We start from the raw sequence: 20,621 nt of genomic DNA, 5'->3' as shown, positions 1-20,621 counted from the left end.
GATGATGGTTGTGGGTTGCTTACCAGCATAACAATAGCAGAAGATAGAGAGAATATAAACCACAAGCTGTATCTCAATGGCAAAGACACCTGTGGATGTTCACAAATCCAGTGTATTTGATGGCAGCAATACAAATAACATTCCAAACATCTCTTAAAACATCAAAACATCGCAATAAATCCTATGGGTAATGTGGACAAATACAATTCTGAAAAAGGCATTTGAATTCATTGTTTTTAATAACATTTTAAAGGCAATAACATATTTGTTTTATAGAAAATAAACATCTCTAAGAAATACTATACACCATTATAATAGTACATCACATCTTACATTTAAACAGCAGCAAATACTTATATACACAATTACTTCGAATTAATCATGGTAAGAATAACTTAATCAGTTATGCGTAATACTGTAATGGGCTGAATGTGGAGGAACGTAAAATAGCCTACGATATTGTGTTTGTCACGTACAGCATAGTGGTGAACATAAAGCGCATCATGGTCTTTTGTGTTCTCTCCGCTTTCATTTTCAGGTCAGGTTCTTTCGCTTCAATGTTAAAATGAAACAGTCTTCAGTAAAGAAAGGCCCTTAAAATTTAAGGTGCAGACCTGTACATACCGCTGCACTGTTTCTCAAGAACACATATTTGGACAGATACCAGCGCTGTCTAAGTGGTGCCATGTGTTTGCAAACGCACATCAAAATACATCTTGGAAGAGCATCATATTAAAATAATATTTTGACTTTTTCAGAATATTTAGACCTGTATAGGACACCATGTACATTTTTTTTTTATTTAAATAACACTTAAGCAGATATTGAATTACATCCAGTGGGTGCTTGATGCATGACATCTTCAAATCTGAATGCCTTTCAAAATCACCAGGCATGCCTCTGTGCCAAACGGTGGCAGGGCTCGGGCCGCTAGAGAGGGCCGCCAGCCAAATCTGCCTCCAGGTGTCCCCGACTGATAGCATCCTTTCCAGAAAAGAAAGATTGGGGAGGAAAAAGGAATCAAACGGATGAGTGGCACATTCAGGTTTTTGACCAGCGGCTCCTGTTTTTTTTTTCTCTCTCTCTCTCTCTCTCTCTCTCTCACGGAGGAGCTGCTCAGGCAGGCGGTGATGCTGCAGGGGGTGGGGTGGGGTGAGAGTGGACTGTAAGCGGGTGCCTCAGGGCATTGTAGTTTGGATGCGGAGATGATCTGGACTCAGGTCAGTATTGCTACAGAACCTTGTGCTTCAGCCGAAGCCAGTTTCGGTTTGAGCTTGGTTGCGCAGGCAGACGTATGTCCATGCTGGCTAAAAGTCTCTGAACTCCTATATTACATAGCCTGGCAAACAAAATGAACAGGTCGAATCAAAATAGGCAAACAGAAAAGGCATTACAGTAACGTGTCAATCTATCTAATTTCTTCATGCGCAAGACCTATACATAGTGCATACTGTGTAGTGTGGCTTTGAGTGAGAAAGAGACTATTGTCTGTGTGTGTTTGTATCTGGCTCTGCATCAGCAGCCTGTTGTGAGCTCTCTAATTGCCCATGCTGAGGCAGTAGCCACTGTGAAGGCTGATGTGAAGGCTGTACCAAGTGGGCCAACGAAGCTGGCCAGCACTCCTCATCCACCCAGCAGGACTACCCCCTAATTGTGCTGGCATAGAGCATTTTATGCACAATGTTCCTTCTTCTTCTTCCTCTTCCATCTCCTGCACCAACACTGCCTCTGCTTTTCTCACTCTGCTCTCATCCACCCATCCCTCTGGCAAACAGCCAGGATCTATCTCCCTCTGTATCGAGCCATGATGTAAGAACAGCCCTTGATTCTCTTTGAAAAGGTACGAGCCATAGCCCTGCTCTCATTTCCTTGTTGCCTCTGCTGCTTTTGGCCCGCTCTAAACCGATGGTGCAGTAATCCAGGGTCTTGCTCATGCTGCCACTAAAGCCCCCACTAGAAAAAGAGTCTGTGCATGTGTAGGCACAGAGAAAAAGAAAAAGAGGAAGACATTTCCTGGGAGACCTGCATGGGGGTGGAATATCTACTGCTTGCTTTCATTAAAACAGCAAATTGGCATGGCTGAGACCTAAAGCCTTTAGATCCCTGAGTCAATGTGCTTTCAGCTTGTTCTGAACTCCTCACTCTCTCACCCTCCCATCCTTTTTGTCCTTTGACGTAGGACGGGAAAGGAGATGGGAGGGTGGTTTGATCTGTTGCCAGGTTTTCTCTCACTGGTTGTCAACTACTGCTCTACCCCTGCACAGTCTCTCACTTGCTTATCGCTGCAATGCAAGCCGGAAACCTGTAGGCAGTTTGTAGCCCTGAGTCGTAGTCAAATCACCTAGATTTATATCCAAGTCAAGTAGCGAGTGAAGAGCAGTCAAATCTGACGACAACTCTGAGTCACTGGTACAACTGCTGTACAAATCGAGGCAATTTGGTTCGTCCTCAAAGCAAAGCATCTTTCGCAACACATGCGACTCTAAAAAAATAAAAAAAATCTGACAGTATGCCTGATGCTAATTTAGTCTGGTGGGGGATAATAGGTGTCAGAAAGCCAAGATCAGTGAGCATCTAATTAGCATCCACTGTGCAGGCATGACTATCGCTGGAGAGATGGCTCATCAATAAGGGTGAGCTCCTTGCTAGACTTGTCTGTTGCCCTGGGAGATGGAGCTGATGAGCGGCTGTGCTTTACACCTCCATTCACTCCCTTTGTTAGGGAGGTCAACAAATGTTTCAGCAAGGCCACTGATGTACACGGCATAATAGGCATGTTTTTAAGATCAAAGACGTGCTTTTATGTTCTAGAACGAGCTCAGACACTTACCTGGTGTTTTGGACATTTTATCAAGAAAGTGTCTTCATCGAATATGCAGCCTGAAAGAGACGGAGAGAGAATGAAAGAAGAATTGGTGAGAAAAAAAAAAGAAAAAAAAAGATGCTCACGCTGAAAAGTCTGCCTCTTCTCATATTCTGACTTGAGTCAATAGATGTGCTGGCATTATGTAATAAGAGCTGGGGAAAATCTATACATCATTAACATTCACCATGTGGAGTCATTAGCCTGAGATAAATAGATAGATAAAGTCTTAAGGACTTAAACTGCATAAACAACTTATACATATAATATTTGTGTATTATGTATGTGGTGTAGGTATTCTTAATGGCATACCTGTCTCTTTGGCGCAGACATAGTGGTATTTATGAATACAGTTCTTCCAGCTGCAGCTGATGGAGGCTCCTTCAGTCTGGCACTTAGAGCATTTCTGTAATAACGCATACATTTAATCAAGCAGCTCAAAAAGCACAGGAGCTTTATATTCAAAATGTGTTCTTCTGATGACCAATTTCAATAAATTTCAACTTCTACATTAGGTTGTTATTTTTACTTTAAAACAATATATATTAAAAATAAAAGCTCTTCCTTCTCCTAGTTAATTGTAAAATTAATTCTGGGGCTTATACGAATGAACGTTCTCAAATGGCCTGGATGTGTATCGGCAATTATTTAGTAGCTAGTAGCAAGAAAGCTAGGTTAAAGATTGCCATTACTGTCTGCTGCATACTGCTAGTACTGCTAATATAGATCAGTATATGCGCTTCAAAAATAGCAGGAGGGTTGTGTTAAATGAGGATGGCATGGTTTTTCATGGAAAATTTATTTCTGCATTTTTTACTGAAAATATAACACACATTTTAAACAGAATTAGCTACAAGATTACTAGTATTCTACTTGAGATGGAATACAATGGATACTGAATATATGATTTCTAGACTCGTCTGGTGAAACAAGTAGAAACAATTAAGTCAACATTTTATTTTTTTAAAAATAACTATATTTAAAAATCAATTAATTTCTTGTTTTAGTGTGTTCCAAGGAAACAAAAATAAAATTAAATAAAAAGCTTTTCCCGTCTTCCAGTTTTCATTTTGAAATGAAAAACTAATGAACGCAACATACTTCTATATCGCCTGCGTATGCACCTTTATCACATTGTATCACAAATTGTACATAATAAAACATTATACTGCCACTATGCTTACTGTGAGTGTAGATTCCCATGCCGCTTCCTTCAGTCCATAAAGTTTGCCTGCGATTAGGATCACACCATTGGTCCAGACAGTGCAGGACTCATGTGCCCAGTGCTCATTAACCTCAGCCTCCAGCTGTAACCTCTGCAGAACAGAGTAAGAGCCCTCCTCACCAGCAGGGGGAACTCCTCCCCCAGCTCTCCCTTGCAACAGCTGCAGTCTTTTGAACCTTGCCCGCAAGCCAAGACGACTTCTAAGTTGTGCCCTTCTTTCTCTCATCACCTGCCTGCATTCTCCTTCACTTGTCCCCTCTTGAAGTAAGTCTTTTTCTCCCTCTCTCTTCACATCAGTGATTTGCTCAGAAGTGCACATGGCCACCTTGTCTTGCTCTCCCTCTCTGTTTTGCCTGAAGTCTTCGTGGTATGTTAAAGACAGTGTTTTCCGAGGTATTGTATTCTCAGGGTAGTATGGGCCACACAAATCCCCAAGCTCTCTGTAATTTGCTGGCTTTCCACACAGGCAGCATATTAGACACCTGTCAGTTAGGCTTCTGTTAACTAAGGGGCCCTGAAGCATTACTGATGAGTTTGGTATTGTCTTGTTTTTTTCCAAGTTCTTTTTTCTTATCTGGACGAGCAGATGCTCTTCCTCGGGTTTGTTTATGATTGTGCAGAGGGAAGCAAGCCTTTTGGACCTGTCAATGTGTACGTATGGTTTGAAAGAATGCTTGCTGTCATTCGTATCTAAAAAATCCGTCAATATCCCTTTCACAGTAGGAATACATTCCTTTTTGCATTTGATCTTCGGCTTGAGTCCCTTTACAGTGACCTTGATGGTACTGTTGTTATTCTGCTGGATCTTTTTTTTTGGTCCAGGCTTTTTTTTGACCTTTTGACCTTCTTCATTTCCTATATGCTGACCGAGGTCTTCCTGTTTCTTTTTAAGCGATGGTCGCCTGCCTCTTTTCGATTTAATTACTGTTGAGCCTATTTCTATTGCAAGCTGTTCACCCTGTGTCTTCTCTTCTGTGTTTGAAAAGAGAGAAGAAGTTGGAGGTGGTGACGGTGGAGATACTGGAGGAGAGATGAATACATCAGTCTGCTCATGTGTTTCCACATTTGGCACACTCTTTGCAAGCTCAGTGCCTTTTCTTCTCTTCTTCCGTTGCTTCAGATGCATCTCGTGGTTATTTTTAATGGCCCTCTGTTTGGCTAGCCTTGGTGTGTTGATAATGAGACTCCCAGTCTCCAGTGCTATATCTGGTGTGTCAGTGCTCTCCACTGTGGCCCACTTTCTGCGCTTCTTTCGAGGAGTTTGGATACATGCTGTGTCTGGAGTCTCATCAATGCTTACTGTACTCTCCCCCTCCTCTGTTGTTATCATTGTAGTGTTTACTGCCTTTCTTTTTTCTGGTACCTGTAGTTCTGGTGATGGCTTTGGTGCTAATTCTTCTATCACAACATCTGGTTGGATATTTAGAGGCTGTTTTTTGGATGCTGGGGATGTGATTTTCTGAACCATTGCTTCATATTTAAGTCCTCTGCCTTTCCTAGGAGGCAGATATTTTGTTTTTGTAGGACACTGAGGAGGCACACAAGGTGTGTCGCTGATGTCTTCTAAGGGAAGGTTATCTTTGGTCAATGTTCTGCAAGTAGATGGTTCCAATTTAAGACCTCGTTTTCGCCTTCCCTTTGAACCTTGGGCTTCTACTACTAATTCCTGTGGCTGAGGTTCGAGGTTCGAGGTTTTTGTTTGGCTAACTTTCAGACCTTTCTTTTTCTTGACTGTGTCTGGGGCTTGTAAACTAGATTTTCTCTTGATTGAAACTGACACAATTTGCTCATTTAGTTGACTAAGTGAATCTGTGCAGATATCCTCATGGTTGGGTGATTTTAACGTTGAGGTTAGGTTCTCACAGGGCTGAGCAGCAGCCACTTTCTGTATATGTGCCTCAGGGGGCTTTATTGCTGGTGCCTCAGTTGAGATCTCTCTCTCTTTCTCCTTGTCATCCGTTAACTTTTCCCGTGTTTGTTTCCGAGATCTTAATACCATGGACTTTTGATCTTTTGCTACAGAATTTACAAAAGAAGCATCCAAAGCAGTGTCCAAAGTGGTACTTATTGTGCTGTCTATTGAAGTGTGCAAAGTAGTACCAACAACAGTTTCCAGACTGACTGCAGTGTGCTCTTGTTGTTCAGGGCTTTCACTCATGCAGCTTGTATCTTCAATATGCTCTGTGATAACATCTATATTATTTTCATATTTCATTGATTTGATCCTGGAGGTGAGGCCTTTTGGCCGACCAGGACCCTTAGGAGTTACTCCTTCTGTAGGCTTTAAACCAGGTTTTGGAACAGGCTTCAGAACAGGTATAGCAGCAGGCTTTGGGCCAAGCTTTTGACCAGGTTTTGCACTTGGCACAGCCCCAGGTTTTGGCCCTGGTTTCTGCCCAGGTTTTGAGTTCTGTTTTAGACCAGGTTTCAAAGAAGGCTTTATACCATGTTTGGGACTTGGCTTTGGGCCTGGCTTTGTTGCAGGTTTTAGGCCTTGTTTAGGACCTGGTTTTAAAACAGGCTTTGAAGTAGGTTTTAGGCCAGGCTTTGTGCCAGGTTTTGGTCCTGGTTTTGGACCAGGTTTTGAACTGGGCTTTGGACCTGGTTTTCTTCTCTCTTGAGAACAAACCTTTGGAGTATTTTGTGACCCTAAAGAGCGGGTACACATACGGGATGGTATGCCTTCTGTCAGAAGTTTTGGTGTTTGACTGCTAATGTCCAGCTGAACGGCCTCCATCTGATCAGAGAAAATGGCACTGTTACTTGACAGCATGCTGGGCTTTTGAGGAGATGGTGAAGCCCCATCCCTCTCCACAGTCCTCATCCCTGGATTTGAATGAATTAATCTTCTCCTACCCCGTGCATGCTTTCTGCCCAACAGTCTTGGATGTGCAGAAGGGGCCATGGGCTCTGGTTTTGTTGCACTGGGACAGCTTATACCTGGTTCTACATCCTCATCACCTTTCTGTGGGGAGGGTGGAGTATCAGCCCAAGATGGCGCAGAAGATATTATTGACTTGCCTGGTAACTGAGGGGAGTCAGGCTCCAGCACCTTTGCATCACTGTGATCAATGTGATCCCTCACCTGATTCTGAGGTGTTGTTTTCTCATTGAGAGCTGAGAAGCCACTCCTGACAGGGTGAGACTGAGGTGCAATGTCACATGTGACTGATGTCCTTTCACTGCTTCTGTGAGCTATGTCTTGGGCAGGGGTCTCAGCTATTTCGGTGTTGACCACACAAAGTGGTCCACTTGCTGTGTCCCCTTGATTATTACAAGCCTCTGTAGGGGTCTCTTCTAGTTTTGCTTTATTATTAATCACATCTTCACTGGATGTCAGACTTCCTTTCTCTCTTACTTCATTCACTGAATATGATAGGGCAGATTGTTGCTCATCAAAGATATCAGTCTCTCTCTCAGGGGTTAACAGTCTTTCCTCTGAAGATTCACACTCAGAGGTGAGATGAGGTGTCTCTGAGCTTTCCTCTTTCCTAGGCAAATATAGACTAGGCTCAGGCACATCTTTTGAAATGGCTGGTGATACTGTTATAGGATCGTCACCATTATTCTGTGATTCAGATTTGAACATTTCAGATTTCATTTCTGAATCTTCATTTCCTTTGCTACTGGTGTCACAACACTTCCCAACAAAGTCTCCTTCCTCCGTCTCATATTTGTTTTTTAGTTTTTGATAGATGTTGTCTTCAGTTTCATAAGAATAGCTTTCATTTGACACTTCTTTATTTAACTTATGAAAAAAGGAGGGGCACTTCTCATCCTCTAACCACTCCTGTCGTTTATCAGTGGCCTCAAAAACTTCTCCTTTGCACTTATGTTCTGTGGGCAGTTTAATTTTCCCAATTTCTTTTTCATCATTTATCCTCTCAGTCCAGGCAGATTCCTCAAAATTTTCCTTCTGAGTACTCTCAGACTGCTTTATGCCTATTGGAGAATTACTCTCCTGCTTCATAGGGCTTGGGGCTGTTACGCTAATAGGAGACCTTTCGTTTCTAACGCTTCTGAGAGAACTGTGCTGCTCCTCTCCAAATGGCACTCTTTGCACCCTAGGGTCACAGCTAAGATTATCTTCAGAGGCTGCACTCTGTATACTCCGATCTGAGTCACCTGACCTGACAGACATATCATCTGTTGAGTTCATGGAGCAGGTAGAAACTGTGTCCAGACTCAATTGAGACTGTGCTGAAGCATGTGTTGGACCTTTGCCCTGACCAAAATAGTAGTAGTTACGTTCCATCTGATCTTCAGTGCTGCTGGAGTATCCTACTTCTAGAAGATCAGAGGGCATAGATCTTGGGGTGCTATAAGAATCACTGGGGAGAGGAGCATGTTGGCTATCAGGACATGAAGAGTCCTCCATTGCTTTTAACTGGCCTCTGTATTCATCTCCCTTTTTTGGCTGGTTTCGCTTGTTACCTTTTTTGTTGGCCATAAGAGCTTCTGAGAGCAATAACTGTTGGACATTGTTGGAGATGTTTTCTACCTGAGATGTCAGAGCATTAAGGCTCCACAAGCTCGGGTTAGAAAAAAGCTTCTCAGAAAAACGATCCTTCATAGAGCTTGAGTAACTCTGAGATTGGTGATTAACACTTGGGGATGGGTGGGTGTGTGGAGGCATCAACATGTTTGGATCTTGCAGATTTACAGAAGAGGAGGGAGGGTTAATTGGTTGGCCATACTGGAATGTGTCAGGATTGGGCATTAAGGGAGATGGTGTGGAGCTATATGAAGGTGACCTGCCCACAGACCTTGCAGGTGAGTGGCTGGAGCTCGGACTGCAGTTCTGGTAATACTGTTCAGGTGACCTCACAGAAATATCTGTTATACAGTAGTTTTGTTGGGGCTGATTATAATGTGGGAATTTTTGAAGACTCTCTGGCGTCCCTGACATTCCCTGCAAGGAAGCCTGCTGTTCAAATCCAGCTCTTGACGAAGGTTGTTGGTAGCCATAATTATTCTGTGGCCGATAGCCACTCTGCTTCAGACTAGTGTGATTACCCATCTGCCTTGAATACTGGGCATTTGGTGGCATTCCATAGCCACTTTTGTAGCCATGAGGAATCGGATTGCATTTCTCCATGTAAGACGATGAGGTGGAGGAGGGTGGTTGGGAGTGTTGAGGGAAATGAATGTGGCTCTGTGGGTACATTATTGGAGATGCAGTAGGATTGGGAGGATGACCTTGCTGATGGGGGCTTGTATATACAGGAGCAGAGGGTTGGGAGGGGAGTTGGCACTGGCTTTGAGAAATGGCTAGCATGTTCTGCTCAAGGTACTGGGATGAGCCACTTGCCCCAGGCTCAAGATGACCCACAATGTCCTGTTCATACTGAGATATCTGACCAGACTCATCCCACTTTTGCTGCAAGTGTCCCTCACTCATGTACTGAGACGAATATCCAGAATTTATGTGGCTACTGTAGCCAGCCTGCAGGTGCTGGCTTGGAGCTTTTCCTCCTCTGTATGGTTTCTTGCTCTGAGCTGAACTGCTGCCATAGCTGGGGTAGGGCTGCTGCCCATAACAGTCCTTAGAGCTTGTTCCTGCTGTTGGCATTCCTGCAGCAGAAAGAGAGTGCACCTCATAGCCTTGTCCGGTCTGGCTGTGATGTCTGTAATTCTCAAGGCGAGATAATTCATGGGCTTCCTGCTGGTAGCAGCGCTGGTTGCCCTGGAAACCACCCCGCTCTCTGAAGGACTGCATGGCTTCAGCTAGGGTGCTCCTTTGGAAAGAGAGATAGAGAAAATGAGAGAGAATATTTGCTGGCTTGCTTTATCTTTCTATCAGATATTACCCAGTTACAAATTGAGATCAGTCGCTGTTTTTACAATATGGCCAACTTAATTGTAACACAAACATAGCTTACTCAGTCATTTAGAAAATCAAAACATTAATCAACAAAAATGTCAGTATCCAACAGCAGCTGGGCTCAATCATAAAAACACTTATTTTGGGAATTTCAGCTATGAATCACTGTAAATCAATTATTTTTTATTGATTCAAAATATTAAACAACACATGCAGTGTATCTGAAACACCATGTTATTGACAGCATCTTTCTGAGTGACTTGATAATTACTCAAAAAAAAATGAGGAGTATTGGATCTGAAAATGTAATAGACTCTGGATCCCAGGGGTCACCTAGGGCATAGATTGAGAACTGCTGCTTTACAAGGATCATCTATTAAACATCTGCAATGCCTTGAAGTGGGGCTATCACTAAAGACATGCTATAGAATCGGAAATGTTGTATAGCTTTTGTGCAGTACACAGATAATCACAAAAGCTTTTGTCCTGAATAGCATGGACTGTCCTCCAGATAACCACAGACATGTGCTTGTTTTATGGAGGGACTGATGCACTATAAAGGGAACCTTGTCACATGTAGACAGTGCAACAGAAGCTGTTCAGTTGCTGCACTCCAGCACTGGGAGCCTATCAAGGGACAACCACCTGGTCCCATCAGATGTTCGCATTACTCATCTCACTAGCACTCTGTCTGAAGTCACCAGGCTCCTGAGCTTGCCATTCCCCTTCAGCAATGGCATAGCAGCTTCCCAGGAGGCTGCAAGCCATCTATTACTGGTTCAGTGATGCTGCTGTGCTTGTTTACACAATGACCCAAATAACATCACTTGGGATCCAAGCTCCAGGACCTCGAAGATGCATATGAGGTGCAGTAAAATGTACAAGTGGTGCATTTTTGTTGCATATTTAAACAGGCACACCCAAATGAGACCTTTCCTAGAAAATGTAGGTCCTGACTAGCACATTCTTGGCTAGCTAACCACACATGGGCAGAATTTTAAAGCGGACTGGTGAGCAATATTTGCAATAATTAAAACATTTTCAATAATTGAAAATAGTAAACAACAATTAATAAAAATTCTGATATTATATTAATATTATATATTAATATTAAGAATATTATTAGTAATTAACTCTAATTAGTAGAGAGTTAGTAATGTGCAGTTTTTTTTTACTGTGCTGAATAAACCAATCAGAACTTATGGTATTCACCATACCCTTATGTAACAACCAGGGCTATTGATATATGGATTTAATAAGAACAACTTGTAGGAAATGCAACCAATGTTTTATTTAAAAAAAAATATCTGTAACACATCATAAACACAATGGTATACAAAAATGAAATGCTGTTTTTGTTGTTAATCATTGTTTGACAAGGATGTGGCTGAAGAGTCTTGAGTTCTAACAGGTCTGAACCACTTAACATGGTTTCAGCACCATGGACAGCAACTCCACAAGAACACTTCCCACAGCAGCCAAAATACAAACAACTGTTCTCTCACCAGGAGCATTATCCAGTCGAATATTTGTGGAGAAGATCAGTTCATGGACAACTGTAAACAATACACTAAAGGGCTTGTTATACTTTATCTGAAGTGCTGTGAGAAAGATTTGAACTTGCATAGTCTTTCAGAAGAGTAGGCGGATCATAGCTATCCATTAAACGAGAGTGTGTAGTAAACAGCAAGATGAGATATATAAAAGTGTACATTTTATTGAAACCATTCAAATAAAACATATTATACTTTGACATATGATAACATTTTGCTGTGGGTGTCTCATCCAAGTAAGATGTGCCAATTTGTATGAAAAAAGAATGAAATTAATTCCCTTGAAATATCTGCACTGAAATATTTGGATTGATTTGTAATTCATCTCATGAATTAGCCAAATGTTATTAGCTGATTTCAGGTCTATTACTGCAGAAAGCTTCTATAGTTATGGAATGAGGGTGGAGAAGACGCAAATGAGAATGGACAATTTCAATTGGCTGCTCAGTCTTGGGCAAGTGCAAGGTCTGTTTCCCACATGTTTAGACCGACAGAGCTTAAGCCGTCAATTTGACCTTTGAAGGAACTGTCCTACACAACATTTGAGAAAAGAAAACCTTTAACTGGAATGTTATGGAATAGTCTGTTCTGATTTAGGTTATTTCAAATCCTATAGGTCAGTTCTATGAATAATCTACAGTGAGGGAAAAATTTATTTGATCCCCTGCTGATTTTGTACGTTTGCCCACTGACAAAGAAATGATCAGTCTGTAATTTTAATGGTAGGTGTATTTGAACAGTGAGAGGCAGAATAACAACAAAAAATCCAGAAAAACGCATTTCAGAAAAGTTATACATTGATTTGCATTTTAATGAGTGAAATAAGTATTTGATCCCCTATCAGTCAAAGATTTCTGGCTCCCAGGTATCTTTTATACAGGTAACAAGCTGAGATTACAGTCGGAGCACTCTCTGGGAGTGCTCTTAATCTCAGCTCGTTAACTGTATGAAAGACAGCTGTCCACAGAAGGAAGCAATCAATCAGATTCCAAACTCTCCATCATGGCTAAGACCAAAGAGCTGTCCATGGATGTCAGGGACAAGATTGTAGACCTACACAAGGCTGGAATGAGCTACAAGACCATTGCGACCATGAGAATGGGAAGGAATCAGCCCAGAATTACACTGGAGGATTTTGTCAATCTCAAGGCAGCTGGGACCATAGTCACCAAGAACACCAAGGCAACAAAGGAGTGGTTCAAAAAGAAGCACATTAAGGTCCTGTAGTGGCCTAGCCAGTCTCCAGACCTTAATCCCATAGAAAATCTGTGGAGGGAGCTGAAGGGTCAGCCACAAAACCTTAATGACTTGGAGAGGATCTGCAAAGAGGAGTGGGCCCAAATTCCTTGAGATGTGAGATGTGTGCAAACCTGGTGGCCAACTACAAGAAATGTCTGAAAGTCATGTTTTGCAAAGGGGTCAAATACTTATTTCACTCAATAAAATCCAAATCAATGTATAACTTTTTTGAAATGTGTTTTTCTGGATTTTTTTGTTGTTATTCTGTCTCTCACTGTTCAGATAAACCTACCATTAAAATTACAGACTGATCATTTCTTTGTCAGTGGGCAAACGTACAAAATCAGCAGGGGATCAAATAATTTTTCCCCTCACTGTATGTAACATGGATGTTCTATATTATGTAGAAGTGTTACTGGACAATAGGAGAAAGAGACACTTTTATTTGTGGTTTTCTGGTATTGAAGTGTGCCTTACTTTGCAGAAAAATAATGAATCACTATTGCAGAGTAAAAATAGGTATTTATGTTCATTTTGCTATTTATGTTATAATTGATTTGCTATAAACAAAATTAAAAAAAAAAATCCATCATCTGAAGGAAAAATGCAGCATCATAAAGCAATGCAGTTAGACAGGTATCATTGTTATTTCTAAACTAAACTATTTCTCTATAACTAAAATTATTTACACACCAAAATTACTATATTAAGAATATGATAGTTAAACTCCTGAATATCTGGGTTTGGTACATGTGGTTGTCTTTCTATGACAATTCTGGATCAATGGCAGCAGTTAGTACGGTTCGGACAACATTCTCCATTAGATGGCTACTCAGATTGGCCTTTAAATGTCGAGTCCTTGTATCGTTGGCATGGTGACACTGGGTGAAGGGATTGTGCTTACTTCCTGTTCCTGCCAAGAGGAACCTGCTGCCTGTTTCATTAGTACCACTGGCATCACAACCTCAATAGAAGACATGAAATAGACAAAACTCAACCTATAGTGCCTTAAAAGTTCTCTTTTTCGTATACTCCCCTGCTTTATTGTATGGGAATGCTTAAGTGTACATGGAGAAAAAAGAGAGATAGTAAATAAAGTCTCTGTGTGTGAATACATGCATATCTTTGCTAAATAAGCAATGGAAAGAGAAAGTTTATAAGTGTTTATAACTGTTTACTGCACAAGTCCCAGCTGCATCCATACTGACCTAGTAATTCAATAAGAGCTACATGTTTGAAGCAGTGAGCTGTTTTGTGGGACAGTGCTGTAGACTAAATAGAAATAAACACAGACTGTTGGTGCTGTGAAGCAACCAGACCTCCCATTTTACCATCCTGAAAAAAACCCACATAGCACCATGCCACTCTAGCACAGAAGCCAACTTAAGGTATGTAACCAAGAACTCAGCAGGTATCTTGGGAATTTCAGAAGAAGAGAGATAGAGAGAATGCTTTAAATTAGGGCAGCAGGCTGATTGATATTCAAGTGCACAAGAGGAGAAAGGAGGGTGGTAGAAAGAGATAGAAAAAGGAAGATGGCAGGATCTTAGCAGGTAAAGCTGCTATGCTCATCTCTTGGTCTGCTCTACTGAAGTAGCAGCCCCCTTTTCTCTGCAGGGGCGTTCCAGCTGGGCCCATGCACTCCCACACTCTCCTGCACTGCACCTTGTACTACTGCTGCATTTTCTGTGCCAAAGATTGCTTACATTGATCTCTCAGGTGGAATGAGAAGTCTCAAATGCTGGTTGTGCTGAAGGATTATTTTCTTTGAGACAGACTTCATCAATAATACCGGTACAAAGGCACAATGACATTACTGGCCTGAAATGCTATATGCCTTGCTGCGTTCAATAAGGGCACAGTCATTTATTTCTTCCTGTGAGGCTCGCTGCTCTGCTCCCTCTCCCCACCACTTCAACTCACCTAATTGATGATGCAGAACGATTGCAGTGTCACTCATGCTAGCTCTTTCTTCCTCACCATCTCCCCCTCTCTCCTCTTCTCCCTATTCATTTCAATTCTCTTTTGTTCACCGTTTCTACCACTCTCTTCCTAACATGTTTTTCTGTTATACAATTGCTTCACTCTTTTGTTGTCTACTATAAATACAGATTAAACTATTATCTCCCCATCCCCAGCAAAAGGCTTGCTGGTGGTGACCTTGGGAATGTTGCTATTGCTGTCACAGGTGATCTGCTGTACACAAACGTCTGTAAAAGATAAAGGTATAATGCTGACTGGTTCTCCCTGCCCACTGTGCATATCATATCAAATCCACTGGTGCTTGCAGGAGAAATTTTACTTATTCCATTGTACTTAAAACCGGTGCTTCTGGCTCACTCATATCTGAGATTACGATTTCCAGAATCACAGACTTTCATAGTATTGGGTCTAAATTTAAAAATCCAGGCCACTTTGAACTGATTTATCGTAGGTACTTGCCAACTGGAACTCGTTTTTGTGTAGAAGTTGGCTCCTTTCTCTTGTGTATGAAGGTTGGTCAGAAAGTCTAAATAATGGAATTGGCTAAGATTCAATCCTTCTGCATAGAGAATGAGCGTTACAGGGAGGAGGAACAGTAGGACAGGTTTGATTGTTACCCAAGGACAAGACTTGGGAATATTTGTTCTGAAAACCCATTTCTGCCAAACCTAGCCAATGCTAAAAGCCCTTGTGCCACAGATACACCGTGTATGTGAAATCAGAGCAGGGCCTGGATACACCACAGGGAACAGGTGAGAAGGAGAGAGGGACAAAGAGGAGGGGTAGGTAAGACGAAATGAGGATTGTTGATTGTTGTTATTCCTATTTTCCACTTCCTATTGCCACTAAAATAGCATCGGTTTGTCAAAGCTTTCTACGCAATATTATAATTTATATAATTATTATAATATTATATTATAATAATATAATATTATAATATAATATTATAATATAATATAATTTATAGATTAATGAAATGCCACCATCGGTATAGAGAAATTCTATAACACGCTTACAAGCACTCTGGTTCTATGGTATGCTACAAATGAAATAAGACAAGAAACCATAAACCCTGTTTCTTATAGAGCAGTATAGGGTGGTGTGTGGTCAAATGAGTCAAATGAGAGTCTACTTTTTGAACAGGATCCAAGGATGTGATTGCACAGTCAGAAATGATTTCTCTGATGCCCTGGAGAGTCAGCAGTTTGGATGGTGAGGCATAAGACAAAAGGATTCCAGAGCTTTGACTTATTTATTTCCTGTCTTCTCTCTTGCACACTGCCTCTATCCCTCCCTACCTTCTGTCTGTTGTATGGACTGGCTGGGGACAGCGTCTGGACAGGGATGGGTGAGTGTGAATGTGCTGGTGGAGCACAGCCAAGCCAGCAGAGAGAGATGAGGATGACAGGAGCCTTTGTTCTCTGTTGATGAAAAGCCATACTGGATCCCCGCTCCCGCACAGACAGACATTAGGACACATCACAGGCAACCAGTGCGGCATGATTAGATTAAACCCAGGCCAAAATTACTCCGCTCGCCCTAATTAAACTTTAATCTCCAATACCACACAGATTACCTGCATCATAATTGAGTGTAGGAGCAGAGGGCAGAGATTTTTGAAGAGGTTTTTTAGAGAGAGAGAGAGAGAGAGAGAGAGTGAGAGAGAGAGTGAGAGAGAGAGAGATTTAATGCTGGCTGAAGGTCATGTCCCCCTGCAGGGAAAATATCTTTCTCCTTTTCTCCATTTTCTCCCCTTTGTGGATAGAGGACAGTCAGCTCCACCTATGGCTGCTGTCAGACTGAATGTCCCCTACACCTGGGCAAAGTCTATACAATAACACTGCAGTCCTTTACCTCCTGCCATCCCACATTCCTGCAGGACTCATGGCCTCATTCTTCTCCATTTTATAAAAGCATTCAAGATATTTCCTGCGTAGAAGTGTGTGTGTGTGAGTTTGCACACAACTGCATGCAGAACTGTGATTGATGGAGCCGATTCATAGAAAGGACAGCAGGTGTCTACTCCCTCCCCCATTTTATGCCACAGTCCAGAAGGTGATGGGTGATATGAGAGGTGCAATTTTCTATCTTAGAGCCTGCCGATGTCCTTTATGTCCACAAAGGCCGTGTTGCCACAGAGATGGGCTGCGGCTGGTTGAACACGAGCTCTGAAAGACACGGCGGATCAACCTTTTTGCCAAATCTGGCCTTCCTGTCTAAGAGCTTCACCAAGCTCTGATTATAGTTTGTCTGGCTTGCCTATAGACACTCATCAGACATGAATAATTTGTGGCTTGGTCCAGTGCATTAGAACAGGCAAATATTAAGTGGCGTGCATTACACAGCTTGGTTGAGTTGTATTGTTTTCAAGACAAAAGTATCAGTTTGGGGGAGCAGAACATGTTTGTGTTTGTCTGTGTATTGTGCATGATAGGCAGTACAAGGAAAGCAGCCTGGGGGTCTGCATGCCCTTCAGGATCCTGCCTAGCTATCCTTTGGATGGCTGAGCAAGAGGACTGGGCCAGCTGAGCCTTGCTGGAGTCAGCAGCATGTGGCCAGTCTCCATGTCCACTAGAGCTCATCACATCACTCATACGGCTTCAAATCACAGCTTTTCTAAGATAAAACTGGAAAGACATCTGTTGCACCTTACTTATTTCCATAAATGAAAAGGATGGTGCAGTACCTACACTAAAATAGACACGCACTAAAAATGTATTTTGGCACACACGGATCTTTGATCCCCAGATGATCGACTCACAATGAACAAAGATTATCTACAAACACCATATGCATTCCAAATCTGGTAAATGCAGGCACCGGGATCCTCAGAGATTAAGCTTTGGAAGAGGCAGCAGTGGCAAATTGTGTGCTGTGTTGCTTTAACATGGAGCATCAGCTCAGCCACGCACACACACCTAGTCTGACAGCTCCGGGCTTTGAGGCAGGAGAGCCTTTTCCCCCTTGCATGAGAGACAGCGTGAGACGAAAGACAGAGAGAGAAGGAAACAAGTGAGAGGGAAGAGAAGGACAAGAAATGGAGGAGAAAGAAAAGTGAGTAGGAAAAAAAAAAAGAATAAACAGAGGGAGGTGGTGTGGAAGGGGTGCTTTGTGGCTCTGAAGCGTGAAAGCAAATAATGCTGTCGTCCCGCTAAGTCTCAGAGCAGAAGGCACATGCAGGCGTGAGGGAAGAGAGCAGCTCAGCGGCGCATGAGGAAGTTCAGGGCTGTAACACGGTTCTGCCTCTGATCGGCTCACCAAACATGCCGTTGGCCATTCCCAGCTATAAATGTGTGTGCCAGTGCTTTGAAGGAAGTGGTATACAACACCTGCTGTGGAAGTGCAGCACGATCTCCATAAGCCTGGGGAGTCAGGTGCACACCAACCTGTGTCAAGAATTACTGATTGGAGCCTGATACAAATAGCACACAACCCCCCACTTGCATCAGATGCCTGATTTGCATCCGTATGGGGTGGAAGAAAGGACTGCTGCACGAGATGCATGCTGTCCATAATTGAAAGGAGAGAAAGAACATCTTTTCAGTTAGTGTCATTCAAACCTTCCTTTCTGCCTCAGTCCTGTTCTTGCTTGGTTTTGATCTCATTTGTGACCATAGGCAGCTCTTCAGAGAGCTGCACTGAGACCTCCATTAAAATTCTCTCACCCTGCTCTCTGCATAAGGAAAAGGTGATGACAGGGAAGTGTTGTGTGTGCATGTGTGTATTTGCTTCGGCTGGCTGTGCCAGGTCTGTTCCACTGCAATCCCTTGTTCAAATGCATTAATTGCATCCTTCCTTGCAGGCCTAGCCATAATACCTCGTTATTTCCCTTTCTCTTCTTATAGGAAATCTACTCTGCATACAAAAACAAGAACATACTGCTGGGTACATAAATGATTTGCCTACATACATAGACACTGAGATTTCGTAACTCAGCCAGTCTATCTTGTGTTTATTTGGGTTTAGAAATCCACCTTCATATTGTTTTCCTTCTGTTCTCTTTGTTTGATCTCCTTGCCCAGCTGACAGCCCACATCAGACAGAGAATAATAACCCTACAATTGGGCACATGAACGAGTGCGCACACACACACACACACACACACACACACACACAAAATACACCCAATCTTTCTCTTCTCACCCCTACCACACACAAAAATATGTGCACAGACCTCCCCCACTGCCTGCAAGCTCTTTCACCCTGGCTGAAGGAACAATATTTGTGTGTGTGTCCGTGTGCAGAACTCCATCAGTCTCCATTGGGGGCTGTTTTCTGGCTGTAGGAGGCAGGATCTCTCTCTCTCTCCCCCACACTTAAAGCTCATTGATTCTCTCTCCCACCTCCAGCCCGCGTTTATTAACGTGCCCCATCACCGCCAAATCGCTCCTCATCTGTGCTGGCGCAGCTCGTGCAATTAGCCGCCCGCTGCCTCGGGGCCGGGGTGAGCGAGCGTGTAATACTGATGCCCTTCTCACACCGTAATGACACAGACTGGACACAGAGGTATGAGGTGGAGGCCATGAGAGCTAGCAAGGGTTCCACTTGGTTTATTGGGCAAGATTTTTTTATTTTTTTTCTAGTCAGGTACTGCTGAAAAGGAACTGGGGTTGACATCAGCCTCGTTACCTCCGAGATTCAGGGGAGCAGGGGGTGTGGGGTGCGGGGTTGATGCATGTTCGCTAATGAGCTGTGACGGATTGATCTCGTCGAAGATTCTAGAAAAGGGAGAGAAATGAGACAATACAGTCTGTTCATGGCGAAGACAGGGGAGTGTGTGTATGTGTGGGTGGGCATGTGTGGGTGTGTGCGTGTGCAAAATAGGGCAGCAGTGAAGAGCATGAGCTGAACAGGATAGGTCTGAAGCTCCTAGGGAGGGATGTGCTGTGGGACGTACCCGTTATTTTTAGGGGGTGACTCAGAGTATGTGTTTGCCAGAGAGAGAGAGAGAGAGAGAGAGAGAGAGAGAGACACAGCTATACTGTTTTTTTTCCCCCTCTTGTTTCGGAAGTGAACCTGCTGACGGCACGTTCACCGAACCTACCTTACCTCTCGACAAAGGATTCAAACATTTTTACCCTTCCTCTTGTCATTATTATCCTTCTGACGCACACAATGAGTGCTGTGTAACAAATGTGCGCCTCTCAGCTGGAACAGAAAAGCACAAAGAGCATGTGGGCTACGTCCAAAATGAATAATCTACTATAAGTCAAAAATACGTACCACGGTCCCCCCCCTGGGGTTCTATTATTTAGTACGTGTGCAAATTCGGCGCCTTGAACTCACCACCACGAACATCTATATGCCACACATAGCTCTTGGTTGCCTGCAGAAGCTCGACTGCGGTCATCTCGCCTCTTCGTTTTATACGGCGCTTATTTTTGGCTGCTTACGTCATCACCCGGGAGTGTGTGAGCGCGCGAATCACTGCCGCCGTCTGACAGAACGCCTCGGGGTGCTAGCGAGTTAGCCGAGGTGTTTCTTTAGTCGCGCTGCCGTTTTCGTCTCTGTCAGAATAACTATCGCGCTTACGTCGCTTTCAAACTCCTAAGTAGGCGAGGTGGGTCGATTTTTTTGTGACCTGAGGGCGACATTAACAGCGGCATCAGGGCGTCTGCTTTGCCGCTTCCGCCTGCCTCGACCAGAGATAAACAAGCGTACTCGCGACCGAGGGAGGGGGAGGTAACCATGGCAACCGGCGAGATCATTTTTTTGAGCTGCCTGTCCTCGAGGCGGCACAATAACAGGTTTCAAGGCCAATGTCACCCACTCCCTTATTCTCAAAGAAAGCCAGGACAACAAAAACACCATTCAAATTAAACTCATCCTGTATATATGAGTGATGACACCTGAAATGATGATGAATAATATGTTTCTGTTAATGCACTCACTGTGAAGGATCTCTATTTAGACATTTTCATTAAAAATATGAAT

At 43.0% G+C, this 20,621-nt stretch overlaps 1 protein-coding gene across 3 annotated transcripts in view; it reads right to left on the bottom strand.

Annotated features, from left to right (window-relative positions):
• LOC131364949 (retinoic acid-induced protein 1) overlaps positions 1-20,621 on the bottom strand; it is a 39,447-nt gene continuing 18,826 nt past the window's right edge. The window contains exons 1-7 of one of the 3 annotated variants that reach the window (XM_058408458.1): positions 19,911-20,427; positions 19,737-19,835; positions 19,317-19,405; positions 4,048-9,826; positions 3,176-3,269; positions 2,831-2,880; positions 1-1,339 (exon numbers count right to left, since the gene is read on the bottom strand). In XM_058408458.1, the coding sequence (XP_058264441.1) occupies positions 1,331-1,339; positions 2,831-2,880; positions 3,176-3,269; positions 4,048-9,807 (5,913 nt within the window). In that variant the 5' untranslated portion in view covers positions 9,808-9,826; positions 19,317-19,405; positions 19,737-19,835; positions 19,911-20,427 and the 3' untranslated portion in view covers positions 1-1,330. Of the gene's footprint in view, positions 1,340-2,830; positions 2,881-3,175; positions 3,270-4,047; positions 9,827-19,316; positions 19,406-19,736; positions 19,836-19,910; positions 20,428-20,621 lie in introns of those variants that run through there. The other 2 variants (XM_058408467.1, XM_058408451.1) reach the window with 2 other exon arrangements.

The sequence above is a fragment of the Hemibagrus wyckioides genome, linkage group LG02 (assembly GCF_019097595.1).
Source record: "Hemibagrus wyckioides isolate EC202008001 linkage group LG02, SWU_Hwy_1.0, whole genome shotgun sequence".
NCBI lineage: Eukaryota > Metazoa > Chordata > Actinopteri > Siluriformes > Bagridae > Hemibagrus > Hemibagrus wyckioides.
The sequence above is the reverse complement of the archived record's forward strand: the minus strand, read 5'-3'. Positions and strand labels throughout refer to the sequence as shown.